The sequence below is a fragment of the Phocoena sinus genome, chromosome 1, assembly GCF_008692025.1.
Source record: "Phocoena sinus isolate mPhoSin1 chromosome 1, mPhoSin1.pri, whole genome shotgun sequence".
In the NCBI taxonomy this organism is placed as follows: Eukaryota; Metazoa; Chordata; class Mammalia; order Artiodactyla; family Phocoenidae; genus Phocoena; species Phocoena sinus.
Window position 1 is genome coordinate 112,970,371 of NC_045763.1, and position 15,943 is coordinate 112,986,313.

Sequence of the window (15,943 nt, forward strand, 5' to 3'; positions counted from 1 at the left end):
CGGAGGAGGCGGGGCGGACGCGCGGAGCCGGAATGAGGTGTCTCGTGGCGAGGCGGCACGCGCACGCTTGCGTGCGCGTCCTTTTTCGCGTCACGTGCTGGGGGACGCAGGAAGGCAAGTGGGAGGGGGAAGGCGCGAGAGCGAGCGCAAGAGGGAAAAGGAGGGAGGGGGGTAGGGAGGAGGGAACCTTATATCACGTGACAGGGGCGGCGCGGCCCGGGGTGTCAGTGTGGAGGAGACTGAGGTAAAGTTGGGAGCGCAGCGGCGTTGGCGGCGGCGGCGGCGGCGGCGGCAGCGCGGCGGGGCCGGGTATTGTCCGCGGCCCCTTTAAATCCACGATCCCCCTTTTACCCTCCCTCCTTTCTCTCCTACCCCCGCCGTATCCCCCTCCCTCGGTAGGCCCCCCCGCACCGTGTGTTCCCCACTGTACACCCCCTCCTAGTCCTGCGAGCCCTGCCCCCCCCCCCCCCCCCCCCCCCGAGTCGGCCGCTGGAGGTTTTGTTTATGGTTGGGTTCGCGGCCTAGTGGGCCGCGCCAGAGCCGGGGCCTCGATTTGGGAGCGTGGCCGGGGCGGGGCTTGGGGCAGCCGTAGTGGGGGGGGCCATGCGGCTAGAGCCTGAGACGGGGGAGAGCGAGAAAGAGCGCGAGCGAGCTAGGCCTGGGCCCCGCCTGAGGTAGGGCCCTGTCTCTACCCTGGCCGGTGCCTGTGGAGAAGACGAGAGGTTTTCCTTCTTTTCCAATCCTCTGCGGGCCTCCTCTGATCCGGATCCGGCCTGGTTTGGGGGTGGCGGAGTGTGTGGGGGGGAGAGGAAGGGCGATGGGGTGGAGCTGCCCCAAACTCCCCCATGTGGCCCTCAGTTTGGAGTGCGGAGGATTAATTTGTTCCGGGTGGGAGGTAAGGAGGCGATTGGCCCCGGGAGCTCCCGATGTGGCGCTGAGCGGGGTGAGCCTCCCATCCTCCACGCGTGGGCTTGCGTCCCCTCTCCGTTTCCAGCCTCTTTGTCAGCTCGTCTTATTACCTTTCCTTCTTGCTCACCGCTCCAGCTCTTGGAATATATTTTTTTGCTGCTGTCTTTAGCTTCCTGTCTTCCATACTGTAGTTTTGGGTACCCCAAACAATTAATGATGTTATTTGGGAAGCTGGGCCTGAAGGCCCCCATAGGGTATATTGCGCCTAAGGGACGTCATTAGAGCAGTGGGGTATGTGTTCACTCTTCTTATAATGGGACAGGAATTCCAAATTTCTTCGACCCTTCACCTTGTGGACAGTCCTTAAATTGCTTTGCAAACTGATGTCACAAACAGGAGGCCGCTCCTTTACCACCGTTCTTGAAATGTAGCCATCTCTGGTGTAGGATGTTGTGGAAAGAAAAACACCACAGTAACAGGCCTTTTTTTTGTTGTTATTGTTACCCCTTTTGCCTTTGATTGTCCCTGATTATTAGATGGAGAAATCCTTTTTGTCTTCTCCCCATCCACTTCCACCACCCATATTCTGCTTTGGGGATGGATGTCTGATGTGACTTGCTGGGATGTGATGAGGGTCAGTGACAACCTGAAATACAGGAGAAGTAAAACGTTTTGGCTGTGTATGGGTTGTTAAAACTGCTTTGAGATCCTACAACCATTGTCCTTAAAGATTTGACTATCCCAGTGATTATTTCCGTCGTGAATGGGAAGTCGGGAAGTGTTGCTGGCATGTAAACTAATGATGAAAGGCCTTAAAATGTACTGTTTGGATTTTGACTTAAAGCCCCTTGTTGCCAAATGTGTCCTAACTGGGAAGTACTCTTTTTTAAATTAGATTCAAGTTGATGGGGAAGGGGATGCAGGGATCATTTCCACAGAGCATCTAGGGGAATTAGTTGCTCTGTTAGAAGTAGCAAGCCTTACCCACCCCCCTTCCAGCTTCATAGTTTCTGAATTGTTTCTCAAATTAGATTGTAAGCTCCCTGAGGGCAGCAACCAAGTCATATTGCTTTTGTATTTTCTAAAGTATTGGACACATAGTAGATACTCAATAAATACTTGTTATTTATTTTTTTCTGTAAAATTTCTCTGGCTATTTTTTTAAGTAGCTGGTTTTCAGAAAACAGTCAAGGGCACTCTTGTATTGAAATCTGTATTTGTTCCTGCACTATTCCCTTGGTCTCCAATACTTGTCACCTACTTCCCTTAAATATTTTTATGTTTTAAGAAAGAGTACTTAACAAGATTCCTCATCTCTGTGATAACTCTGGGTATGTGTCTCTGCTTGCTACTAAAAGGCTACTAATTCTGTGCCCTCCAGTGATCCATCCCACATCACTTACTTTTGATCTTTTGGTCAGTGTTGTTACTACCTAGGTGGTAAAATTGTCTTAGTCACACATTGTCTTAGTCACACATTTCAAAGCATTTGTAAGAGAGAAGTGGAAGCTAATAGCAAGAGTGATTAGGAGGATTTTATTTTTCCCCTTTCCTGAGTAATTGTGTGGCTTTCAAAATGACTTTTTAATGTATTTACATTGATTGGTACTGTACATGCAGTTGTCCATACAGGTAGTCCTGAAATTCATATCCCTAGTGTAACTCATGCTCACAAATTGAAATCACATGATGAGTAGAAAGCAATCAATATTTGTAAGTTACAGGAGAGGCCACTCCCATGTTAGAATGTTCATCTTAGAGTCAATTATAATAAAGCCTGATATTTTTTCTTTTTCTGTTTGATTTGAATCCAGGCGTACTTGGTTGAATAACACTTGTTTATTGTAAATTAAGTGTTGGAACTTGACAATAATGGCAGCCTGGGAAAGTGGACTACAGTGTATCAAATAATCCTGTACTATCTATACATATTTACAGGCCTTTTTGTGCACATTTGTGTAGGGAGAAGAGGTAATGGTTAAAAATTAGCCATGCACTTTCCTTAAAAATATTTCTTGGTGACAGGAAATGTAAAACTCAATTCTTAATGACTGCATCAAACAGCAAAGACCTATGTAACATATTGACCCAACTGGCTGAAGAATTTATCCACAGGGAAGTTGGCTTTCTTTGTGACCCAAGAAACAGGTGAAATTCAGTCTCCTAATATTAATCCTTGCATATTTCTTTAGAAGCCCAGCCTACCTGTCCCTCAAATCCATCAATGTCTTCTGGGCAGCTTAGAATTACCTTATATGGAGTATCATTAATGAAAAAAAATTCAATATAGAGCAAAAAAGTATAAACTTGTCCTCTTTGGCAGGGAGTAAAACAATGCAGTGTAACCTTATTTTGAGCACTCCATCATATGATGAATGTTTTCTTTGTTTACTAAATGCAACAGCTGAGGTTGCATTATAAAACAAAGTATCAATGAAGGCAACTTAAATTCAGTAGAATCTTTGCTTGTTAGAAGTGTTACTAACAAAACTGATCTGGTTTTGGGAAGGCCCTGTGTGTTCCATGTCTCTAAAGACTCAACAAAGTCATCTTGCTGGCAATAATGTCTCAAGTTTAAAATGACTTCCCAGAAGCACTTTCTTCCAAATAAAACTCTGTGCTAGATGCTTTTGGTTTGGGACAAATTTGGGATTCTCTATATATTAAGGTGAGTGGTGGAGGGGAATTGCAATTCTGGTTTCTTGGAACTGTGAACTTAGGAAACCAACAGAAGCAGCCACAGAAGCAGCCACAAAAACAGCGTGTTAGAATTATTATCCAAGGAACTGAGATTCTGGGCAAAGTCACTGGGGCTGATACGTGCTTTGCTGAAAGGTGTGGGAGCCCCCACACCATACTGAGAGATAGAAACTTGAGGGAGGAAGAAAGAGGCTAGGCTTGAGCTTGTCCTTTCCCAAATGATGGAGGACACATGCAACTTACGTTTGAAAGGTTGTAAGGCAGGTAAAGCTGTTTTCAAAGGTAGGTTGAGTACAGCATTTTAAATTGTTTTTATTTGGAGTATAGACTAATCCCCTTCCTGGAAGGCTTTTGTTTCCAGGCTTTGCTGATTATCTTTCCTTCTGTCAAAGGGACGTTGGGTATTTTCGCCTATTGGAAGACTTGATTATTAACATTGTTTTGCTTACTATCAAGATAGCAAAACTTCACAAAGGCTGCCTATAGGGGACTGTAACCAAATCGTGCTCATAACTTTAAAACAAACCATCACAACACATGTTTTATATATTTCTTGTTTTACAAAAATGGATAAATAGTCATAGTTCTCTAAGGAATTTATCATACTGGAAATCTGTCTTAAGAACAGGTGAATGTTGGTTTGTCTCTTTAAAGAAGTGAAAGTGGTGAAGGTGCTGATGAAAGAGAGGTTGAAAACATTTTGCCCACATTTAACATCTAAACTTTTCTTTTTTTCTTAAATCTTTCAGTATTCTACCTTGTAAATACTGTTATTTGTATATACTGTAAATGATGACGTCGGTGGGCACTAACCGAGCCCGGGGAAACTGGGAACCACCTCAAAACCAAAATCAGACACAGCACAAGCAGCGGCCCCAGGTAAAGAACCCAAGGGATATGGATCCATGAGGTAGCCTTGCTGGTTGATACTGGTTTCCATCTAGTGCAGCATCATTCTGTGCTTTGGATTATTAGTTTGGGTTCGTTATTCTTATTTTCTAATCCATGCCTCTTTTCACTTGGGGCCTGATAACTGTTAATGACATGCTGTGATGCAATGGGCTTAATTTATTGCATTATGAGGCTTGGAAAGAATGGGTCCTGTGCTTTGTATCTCTAAGATAGCATTTTCCTTCATTCATCTGGGTTGTTATAGCAATACATTTCTTATTTCCTAGACCTTGCACTTTGATATCCCTCTAGCCAATCTTTGTCTTGCCACCTTCTTCCTTTCCTTTGCTCTTCTTTTCCCTAACTTGTCTTTTGTTTTCCTCTCTGGTCTCATTGAGGCCTAATCTGATTTTTCCTTTCCCATGAGGAGTTAGCATCTTTACTATGTTCCTTCAAGATTAACAGATGAGACACCCTAGAGTATTGCTCAGTTTTAAAGAGTAAATTAACCTCCTTGGCACCTGGGTGCTGAGGTTTATGAGTTCTCTCTTTTTTTTCTTTTTAAGTTGGATTTAGATATAATCTTTTTTTTTTTAATAACTAGTCTGGTATTTGTTGGCACCTAATATGAATGAATTAATTTGTATTTGGTTATGGTCAGTTAAATTGAATATGTAAGACTAGAACTTTCCTCTTATTCATTTTTCTTTCACTTCTTTTTCCAGGTGAATTTCTAGCAGAATTTTAGTACTTAATCTCAGTTGGGGCTAAAATTTCTGACATCTTATAAACATACACTGGATACTTGGAAGATATGCCGAGTGTATCCTCAGACTAAACCTTAATGATATTCTCATCCCTAAGGAATAAAAGGGTGGCATTGGTCATTGCAGAATCAGGAACAGGGTTTACACATGACTTTGCAAATAAATGAAATTGAATTAAAGCACAGACGTTTCAAAGTGGTGCTGTGACCCCAAAGTGAAAGTCTCTTTAACTGTGAACATAGGTGAAAAAGCTCCCTGCTTTTTTAGAGATTGTAGCTTGAAATAGTCACAGCTTCACTCTTTGTTGTCATGGTGGTAGCGTTTTATTAGTTGGTCATTTGTAACAAGGAGAAGGAAATTGGGGTGGGAGATGATGAATATTGACTATATAGGTCCCTCTTATTCTCTAAACTGTTGTCTCTTGATCACGCTTTCTTAGGCCACTGCGGAACAAATTCGACTTGCACAGATGATTTCGGACCATAATGATGCTGACTTTGAGGAAAAGGTGAAACAAGTGAGTGTATCGCTAATTTGCCATAAGCTGTGGAAAAAGACATCAAGATCAAAGCACAGTTAAATAGAATTGATGCCTACCAGGATATTTTCCACTATAGTATTAAACGAATTATGAGTGCTTTTATTGTCTGATTGTACCCCTTTGGACAGATACCTTGTTCAAAGAGGTTTTACCTTAATTTTAACCTCTTGTTTATTGAATGACTTTGTTGATACCATTGTACAGCAGCTTCGAATAGTTGTGGCATCTAGGAAATGTGGCAAGTCATGGTATACTGGATTCTGTATGCTTCTGCATTTGATTCTCTATTAGATGCTGTGTTATTCAACTGCTTTATAAATACTTTTGCCCCATCCCTAATCATAGGTTGTTAATATTTTGCTTTTGGAACTAGAGTACCAAAATTCTGCATGTTTTACTTTTTTAAGCCTGTTTCTTTTAAACTCAGCTGTGTCTGCTCCTTTTTTTTTCACCTAGTTTTCTTTTGTGGGGAGTGCAGGCTTGTTCATGATGGTTGCTGATCTTTCTCTTTCAGTTGATTGATATCACAGGCAAGAACCAGGATGAATGTGTCATTGCTTTGCATGACTGCAACGGAGATGTCAACAGAGCCATCAATGTACTGCTGGAAGGAAACCCAGATACGGTAGAGTGCTAATAAAGTGTTCTAGAAAGTGGGTCCCTCGTTGAGAGGCTAGTAAATTCCAGAAATAGCAAGTGGGGTAACTCACCTTAAAGCACAGTATCTTATTCTCCAAATAAAGCAAGCAACTGTCTTGAAGATTATTTACCGCAGGTTGCAAATACTTAAAATTTATGTACAATTAATAGGAGAAAACAGATAAAATCAGTTTCTTCTAGTTGGCCTGGAAATAAATTATTCATTCTAGGCTAGTGACTGTTTTCAAGATTTGGTTAGTCTGAGTTAGAGGTGCTATTTAATAGCCTTAGTTACTAATCATGGAAGATTTCTGCTCACATGTTTTATTGCTATTGAACAAAGCCACAGACTACTGGATTCTGATTTCAGAACACTCCCACCAATATCAGCTTTACATTTCACAATACCTTTTCATCATGTGAACTTACTTCTGTTGAATTAGCAGAGAAACAAACTTTAGAGCCTGTTGACCATCCCTGGAGATGACAGGGGATATTGGAGGAACTCTTGCCCTAGAATTTAGAGTTGCTTTCACCTCCTCCTTTCCTTTCCATTTAATGAGAATCCTGTGTTTTGTTATTGTCTTATTACTGTTTCAAATTTTTAAGCCCCTTAAGAGCAGGGATTCTGCCTTACTAATTAATCTTTGGGATGTTCCTACGGTGTTTAGTAGAGACCTTTATTATTATTTTTTTAATGAGTGTATCATTTGAAGTCATTTTTATTTACGTGGTCTTACTCAGGGGATCTTTGGTTGAAATTGATAACCAGATTTCATCCTTAGAGAGATTAACTTAACTGATGTTACAGTGTCACTTTAGCTGAATGTTGGAGGTTTGTCAGTTTCCTCGAAGCAATGGGAAATAATAGTGAAAAACTATTTTTAATCATTGAATTTAAATTCGTACCTTTTTCTCTTCAAAAGTGTGGTCCTAGATTAGATTTTATATTATGGGTCTTGTTTGAAAATTACTGCCTGGATAATCAGAAAGCAGTTCTGGTTCATCTTGAGTTTACTCCAGAGTAATTGTCTCTGTATTTTCGAGGGAGTGGGGTAGAGGTAGAGGTGGATCTACTTACACTTTTAAAAAGTGTGAATTTTGGGGGGACTTCCCTGGCGGTCCAGTGGTTAAGACTCCAAGCTTCCAGTGCAGCGGGCACGGGTTCAATCCCTGGTTGAGTAACTAAGGTCCTGCATGCTGCATGGCACAGCCAAAAAAAAAAAAAAAGTGAATTTTTTTTTTTTTTTGCACAAGTCATATTTTGTTTCACCTTCTAGCATCTCCTGCCTAGTGCTGCAAGTCTGACCTTTCACAGTATCAAAAAAGAAAAAAGGGTAGAGAATGTAGGTTTATGCCACAAATAAATAAGCTACTAGTGAAACCAGTGGGAATCAATGTTGGATGTATTTGGTTGGATGAGATCGTATTAGAAAACTGGCAGTGCCTCGGGAAGATTATAGTAATTCTTTTTACTTACAGAACCCATCTGGTGCCAGCAGCTGATGTATAACCATAGAGAAGAAAAAGGTGACAGGTTTCTGAAACCTATCAGGTTTTGAGACAGAGTAGCAAAAACTCGAAGAACTGTGTCGAGTCTGTTTTCCAGTGTTGCTGATGTAGATTTAGCTACAAGGTTACTATAATTTATGAATTGAAGCTACTGTGAGCAAAAATTGACCTACCAGCTATAATGTGGAATCTGGGTGGGTTGAAAGAGTAGGCAACAAGGAGCTGCCGAGTGCTAGGCAGATACTTAATTTTTAGTAAACTATTTCTTGTGGACTTTTTTAGAATATGTAGGTATGCTTTTAGTATAGTTTTAAATTTACTGTTTTTGAACTTAAAAATGTTTAAATTGTGGTAAAATATACTTAACTAAATAGACCAGTTTATCCATTTTAATTATACAATTCATTGACATTAAGGACATTCACAGTGTTGGACAACCATTACCACTATCCATTTCCAGAACTTATTCATTTCCTAATTAGAAACTGTATCCATTAAACAGTTAACTCTCCGTTTCCCGACTCCCATGTTGGGGTAACACCTATTTTCACTACCTCGTGTAAGGTTCTGCCTGTTCTTGGTACCTCATGTGAGTGGAATCAAATAATATTTGTCTTTTTGTGTCTTCGTTTAGCAAAATGTTTTCAAGGTTTATCTATATTGTGGCTTGTGTCAGAATTTCACTCCTTTTTAAGGCTGAATAATATTCCGTTGTATGTTTGTAGCACATCTCGTTTATCCACTCATCCACTGGTGGACACTTGGGATTATTTGGAAATAAGTTGTTGTAGATATCATAGTACTTTATTTCCTGAATTCTTTGGCATGTTTCCCTTAAAGGTTACTCTTTTATATGACCACAATATTATTATCAACCCTGACAAAACTAATAGTAGTTTCATATTACTATTCCATATTTTCAAAGTTATTGGGTATTAGATACCTGTTGCTGAGCAACAGGGCCATTGTAGTTTGGGTTAGATGGTATCTAGGATAGTAAAGCTCTGATAGTCTTGGTGATTGAACTGGAACTTTTATTTGTACATATTTTCTGCAAAAATTTGTAAATCAATGTATTTGTGTGTTTAAAACTTTAAATTTATAGGGAATTCGCTGGTAGTTAGGACCCCACGCTTTCACTACTGAGAACCTGTGTTCAATCCCTGGTAAGGGGACTAAGATTCTGCAAGCCACACAGCGAGGCCAAAAAAAACCTTCAAATTTATAAAACTCATTTTCCTAAGGAATGAGTTTTTGCAAGACTGTTTAGCTCATTTTCCTTACTGTAAATATTCCCTCCTGCAATCTGGAATGAACTGCTTTGAGGAAGGTTGAATCGTATTGTAGCAATTCAGGATGTATAGGGGAGAACACAGTGAATAAAACCAGGAATGGAAGGCTTCCTATAGTCAGCATGTCTCAAGGCCAGGGCTGTGCTTTCCTGACTGCTATTTGGTCTTCTTTTAAATAAAGGAAATTGGTGTGTGTGAAGCGGGGTGGGTTGGGGAGTAGGTATAGTTGTTTTCCTCCTAAATTCTAGGTTGCTGAATTAGAGAATATACTCAAGAGTCAAATGCTATTCGTTCATTCTGAATTCAGAGTTAACTTTTACAAACTTTCAGTTTTCTTTTCTGCTTTATTTGACATGGATAAGGCTATAAGAAACTGGGAGTCACTGAATCCAAAGGGAATTAGTTTTTTCAGCCCAGGAAACACACTTGACAGAAAGGTCCAGTAAGTAACTAGGTCCTTTGACTACCACGCCGATTGACTGAACTGGATAGAGATCTCGGTAACCCTTTTGGAAGTGATCCTTGCAATCCATTTGCTTATAAGCACCTCTTCTACAAAAAGGGCTTCAATTTTGCAGTGATAGGTGTAGAATTTGTTTTGAGGTTTTGTCTATACTCTCCACTTAAACAGAAATAAACTAATAGAAGTTATCTTAGATGTGGATGCTGAGAGGAGAATGGTTAACAGTTGTCCCAGCTTTTATCTCTGGTTTCCTGGTAGCAACCTATATTGATTAGACATGAATGCTCTGCTCTTCTTTAGCATTCCTGGGAGATGGTTGGGAAGAAGAAAGGAGTCTCAGGACAGAAGGACAGTGGCCAAACGGAATCCAACGAGGAAGGCAAAGAAAATCGAGACCGGGACAGAGACTATAGTCGGCGACGTGGTGGGCCACCAAGACGGGGGAGAGGTGCCAGCCGCGGACGAGAGTGTATGCATGGGGCTTTAACAAAACTAGTTGTGGGTTAGTAATGTCTAGACTTGAGGGATGTCAGGGCTCTGCGAGGCTGGATCTAGTAACCATTATATCATCCTTTTGATTTTTCTTAAAATCATCTGTTCTGAGACCTTGGCATTTCTTGCATGTAGCCTTTTCTAGCAACAGCCACCAGTTGAGCATGAAGTTACCTTGTAGCCGTTTGTAAAATTGTTTGACTAGTAACCATTCCCTAGTAACCATCATGTTCCATCCTTCCAGCTCATTTTCTCTTCTTTGTTTTTGTCTCCCCACCACCATGTATACATACCATTTATGTACATACTTTCTATTCACTTTGCTCTGGCCATCTGTGGTGTTTTGTTTTGTTTTGTTTTGTTTTGTTTTTAAATTTCAGTTCGAGGTCAGGAAAATGGATTAGATGGCACCAAGAGTGGAGGGCCTTCTGGAAGAGGCACAGAAAGAGGCAGAAGAGGTCGTGGCCGAGGCAGAGGTGATCAGTTTGTTGGCGGGATGGATACTGGGGGCAAGCTACTCTTATTAGTTTAGTAGGGGTCTGCTTTATTTAAAACCAGACAAATTCACATGGACTCTGGATACCTTAATTGTTGAGGTGTCATGCAAATTCTAGAGACTACTGAGTGGGCAGTGGGAAGGAAGGTAGATGTCATTTCCTCTGCTCTTTATTGTTGCTATTATTGTATTTGCTTGAGGATCCAGCAGTTTGATCAGCAAAGGAACAACCTTGTCAATAATAATTGTCCTGCTGTGTTATATTAACTGATGTGCTACAGAGTGAGAGAAGGAATATCTGATGATGTCAACCACTTACTTTCCAAAGCTGCCTCTGTTGGCAAGGTGATTTTATATCAACTTCTAAAATATTTCTTTCTCCCTCTTTTTCTCATTCTTTAGGTGGCTCTGGTAGGCGGGGAGGAAGGTTTTCTGCTCAAGGAATGGGGTAAGTTTCATTGATCCAGTGTTAAAGTCTTTAATTTTTCCTTAAGCATTACCATAATGTTTTAGCATGGTTAATATCCTGGTATCCTGAGGATAATAGGCAGCTATAACCAAAATGTGATCAGAAAGATTGCTGGACTATTTCATCAGCTGTGTATAGGCATAGGGCTTATTTTTGGGAGATAAGCATTTACCACCTGAATTATTTTATCTCATTTGAATACACATACCTGCTGTTTTCTCAAAATCTTCATGTGGATTTTATTGGTGTCCTAATCCAAAAGGGATAGTGGATATAAATTAAAATTCTTAAAAAAAAAAGATTATACCGTGAAATTTTAGGTAAGCTGGTAAGTGAGCAAAAGTAGACAGCTTATAGGCTTATAGAATGGGGCCATGGTTGATCTGTACTAGGAAAGAGACAGTCAAGATTCTGATTGCCCTCCTTTTGAGTTAATTTTCACTGGTGCTGCTTAGAGCTCAGAGACTCTTTTAAGCTTTTTTTTTTTTTTTTTTTTTTTCTCCCAGAACCTTTAACCCAGCTGATTATGCAGAGCCGGCCAATACTGATGATAACTATGGCAATAATAGCGGCAATACATGGAACAACACTGGCCACTTTGAACCAGATGATGGGACGAGTGAGTGACTTTTATTAGTTTCTTGTCTCTGGGAATCTAAGGAAATAATTTTTTTGAGGATATACTTAACAAAAAAGTGGAGTAGTTTTTGGCTGCTGAGTCAGAGAGAGGAAAGGGGTGACAACAGAATTACAGTGTACTCTCCTTCATTTACTTTGTGCCCATGGGCACATTATACATGCTGTTTCACCTGATCTTCATCACTATTTTATAAAATAGACATTATTTATCATCACTTTCCAGATGACAAGACTTAGACTGCAAGAGTGGTTATGAAATTTGCTAGTATTTGAACTCAGAGTTTTTTGACTCTCAAAGTTCATGCTCTTTCCATTATACCATTAGTTCCAATTGTATTTCCTAGTGTTTCTGTTTGGCTACTTAACTTTGCCTTTTGAAAAGATATCCAGAATTAATCAATCCACTACTTGTAAAGATGAATAGAGCCCAGAATCAAAGCCCACTGTCAATTTATTTGTTTCTGCATACAGAGATAGGAGTATCTTTTTCCCTTAATTTTTGGGAAATCTCAGTTTATGGGCAAGAAGGAAATCTGGAGACTTTCTGCCTTTCTTTGTTGGATAGTCTTCTGGGTGTGGTAGAGTATGGGATTCGCTTTTTTTGTTAGCTGACTTTGATGCATATTTGAGTAGTGTATATATGTTTGAGGATATGTTAGGCTTGTGGGGTACACCAAGATGTGTTTGGGAGTAAGAGATAACTTTTACTACTTTAAATAAGAACAGCCTCTTGGTTCCAGAGTACTTTCTTATGAGACCAGCTACCTCTTTCTGGCTGAGCCAGCACATGGAAAGCCTGAGAATTTTTTCCTCTTACAAAGTGGCGGAAGGGTTAATAGTAGAGCATGAAATAGGCTCTTTGACTCCTTATCCATTTAAATTTGCCTTACCCCCTTTCAGAGATCAGTTACCTTAATCCTGCGTCTTTAGGAAGGTCTTTGGCACAAATCACTTCTCATCTACTGCCCACAATATGCTGTACCTCAGATCTTGAATGTTACTTGCTTTTTGTTCATCAAGCTATCTTATAAACTCATTTTTAATACAGATTTCTCATTGGTGGAGGCTAAAGTTATTGGCAAGCTAGATATCTTTTTGAAGTCCCTTAACCATTTGGCTATGAAATATCCTTTTCTGTTTTAACTTATACTTTGGAGGCATTAGAACTGCTCTTCATTCATCTCTTTTTTTTTTTTTTTTTTTTTTTTTTTTTGCGGTACGCGGGCCTCTCACTACTGTGGCCTCTCCCTTTGCGGAGCACAGGCTCCGGACGCGTAGGCTCAGCGGCCATGGCTCATGGGCCCAGCCGCTCTGCGGCATGTGGGATCTTCCCGGACCGGGGCACGAACCTGTGTCCCCTGCATTGGCAGGTGGACTCTCAACCACTGCGCCACCAGGGAAGCCCCCTTCATTCATCTCTTGATGGCTTTGTAGAGCATTGGTAACAGTCCGAATAACAGATATGTTTCTGAGCTGTAGTTCGTTCTTGGGTATTTGGCTTTTTATCATTGGCAGAAAAGATAATAGAAGTCAAGGGATTTGTTAGGCAAAATTAGAAAATTAGGCATGGAGTCCCAGTCCTAGATTGAAAGCCTTAGCTATTTTCAACAAGGATCTGGTTGGGAAAAGAGAGAGGGAAGGAAGAGGTGTGTGTTTGTTTATACCGAGTAGAGAATAGCAGATTTGGGAGGCTAGACTCAGAAATTTTTGATTTGTGGCTGAATGAAAAATTATGTGAATTGCTTGTTAGTATGAAAGTGTTGAGTATAGTTTCATGCATTCCCTTCAAGTTTCATGATTTGAACTTAGCTTCATGCATGATCTCTTTTTGTGTTTTCATGATAGCAAATTACAAATTCCCTTTTTAATTTAAAAAGAGACTCAAATCTACCCTTAAAATATCCACAGGTACAGTGGGAATTGTGTGTTGGGGGCAAACATTCTCATTCACAAGCAAAATTTCACTGGTTGTTTTTTCTTTTCTTTTCTTTTTTGTTTCAGGACTTGATTTCATTGGGGTTGAGGGGTCAAATTATCCCCGAAAATTTGAGACTGCTCCTGGTATGATACATCCAGGCGCCTAACTGCCCCGGATATTTAATAGATTTTTATGAACTGAAATATCTGTGGATATGTCATTTTTCTGTTTTCCTGCTTTTTATTTTTCTGTTTTCTCTCATATTCTGTGCCTGTTTTTCCTCCTTAAAAAAATTAGTTTATTTAATGAATATTTAACATTTACATTGTCTGTGCTTTTTGCTGATGGAATGGAAGCCCTAATCTTTTGTTCAGAGCATTTGTACTCTTTCTGTGCCTTAACGCTTTCTCAGTATAGTCCTTTTCCTTAGCCAAGACCATATGTCCTATATAGGAAGGTGTCAAGTAGCTGTCTGCAGTCTTCCTTTCCATTCCAGATGCAGTCGCCAGAGTGCAGGGGAAAAAAAATTTCTTGCATTGAGAGATAGCCTCTCAGTAGTAAATGACTTCTTAGATCACTTCCAATTCTAGGATTGTGTGTATGTGTTAACCCAGATTTTGGATTCCAATTAGCCAGGGTGGGATGGTTGTCAATGGGGAGGAAAAATGCCATCACTAGAGAGGGATAGAAGAGTGTGGTTTGTAACTTGTCTAAACTGAGATTGGGCTTTAGTTTGATTTGGAGAACATTGTCATTATTAAGTGGTTTGGAATTTCCCTGGCATAGTTTTAACATTGTCCTGGGAAAGGCATTGCACTGAACATATTTTTCTCTAGGAAATAGGATTTTTCATTATTAAGTGTTTAAGAGAATTTCAGACGGGTTTTGTAGGTGTTAGAATATTTCTCTTCAGTGACAGTGAAATCTGAATGCCACGCCTTCATTCTTTCATTCTTGTAAGAAGTTTCTCCATTTGGAGAGAACGTTTTAAGAATTATTAAATATATACTGTTATTCTAGAGAAGAAAATAAGGCGTTTTCTGGTCCTTGCTACACAGAGGTTCCTGTTTCTTAGTGTGGTTCTTTGGTTGAAGGGAAGAATTTTAGGTCTCATAGAAACTCACCTGTACTCCTTAAAAAATGCCAGGTTCCTTTTCTGAGGTTATGCGTATACGTGAAGCAAAACAAGGGGAATATGCAAGGTGGTTTGATTATTTACGGACCTCTCCTACAGAAACTGTGTCCCTCCATTGTCTGTGCCATGACTTTTACAGGTCAGATTTTGTGTTTTGTATAGTTAGGACCAGTACGGTAACTATTACACATATTTTATTTTTCAATCTCATCTCGTGTCTTCTGTAAAGAACAGATCCATTGGTGTTTCTTATAGTTAAATCAAAACGATCTATAAACTTGACTTCTGCTGAGTATGCATTTTTAAATTTTTATTTTTGGCTGCGTTGGGTCTTCGTTGCTGCACGTGGGCTTTTCTCTGGTTGCAGAGAGCGGGGCCACTCTTCGTTGCGGCGCACAGGCTTCTCATTGTGGTGGCTTCTCTTGTTGTGGAGCATGGGCTTTAGGCACACGGGCTTCAGTAGTTGTGGCACACAGGCCCAGTAGTTGTGGCACATGGGCTCTAGAGCGCAGGCTCAGTAGTTGTGTTGCACAGGCTTAGTTGCTCCATGGTATGTGGGATCTTCCCGGATCAGGGATTGAACCCGCGTCCCCTGCATTGGCAGGCGGATTCTTAACCACAGTGCCACCAGGAAAGCCCTGAGTATGCATTTTTAAATTCAGTTCCCATAGCAGGTAGGTGTCAGTGCTCTCAGTTTGGATTTCAAGCCTTTCCTTCTTCACTGCCCTTTGACTATAATGTGGCAACCATTTGTGTTCCTCTGCCCCTGCTACCATCTTTCTTCAGACTGCCTGCAGTATTGTCTTATACCAAATAAGTATAGCTTGCATGTTTCAGTTTAAATTGTCTGCTGCCATTTCACTGAACAGACTACTAAGTCAGAGGACTTGAAGGCCCTTAAGAGATTGCTTGGAGCATTGGGTCCATTGGAGTCTTGCTGTCTCTTGCATTTTCTCTCTCTTTCTTACTGTCTGGCTCTCTTTCCTATTACAGCTGTGTAACAAGAACTGAAAGTAGCTGTGAAATCATAATCTTATTAAAACCCTGGTTGTTCTGAGGTATCCCTTTCTAAAAAGTCTT

The 15,943-nt window shown here is 40.5% G+C and overlaps 1 protein-coding gene across 50 annotated transcripts in view; it reads left to right on the forward strand.

The window, feature by feature from the left end:
- Positions 1 to 15,943, forward strand: part of UBAP2L (ubiquitin associated protein 2 like) — a 43,550-nt gene that overhangs the window by 496 nt on the left and 27,111 nt on the right. For 10 of the 50 annotated variants that reach the window (XM_032651532.1, XM_032651540.1, XM_032651604.1 and 7 more), the window contains exons 1-8: positions 221 to 309; positions 4,359 to 4,488; positions 5,707 to 5,784; positions 6,323 to 6,433; positions 10,015 to 10,183; positions 10,587 to 10,682; positions 11,105 to 11,150; positions 11,678 to 11,790. In XM_032651532.1, coding sequence (XP_032507423.1) covers positions 4,399 to 4,488; positions 5,707 to 5,784; positions 6,323 to 6,433; positions 10,015 to 10,183; positions 10,587 to 10,682; positions 11,105 to 11,150; positions 11,678 to 11,790 — 703 coding nt within the window. In that variant the 5' untranslated portion in view covers positions 221 to 309; positions 4,359 to 4,398. The other 40 variants (XM_032651331.1, XM_032651440.1, XM_032651456.1 and 37 more) reach the window with 19 other exon arrangements.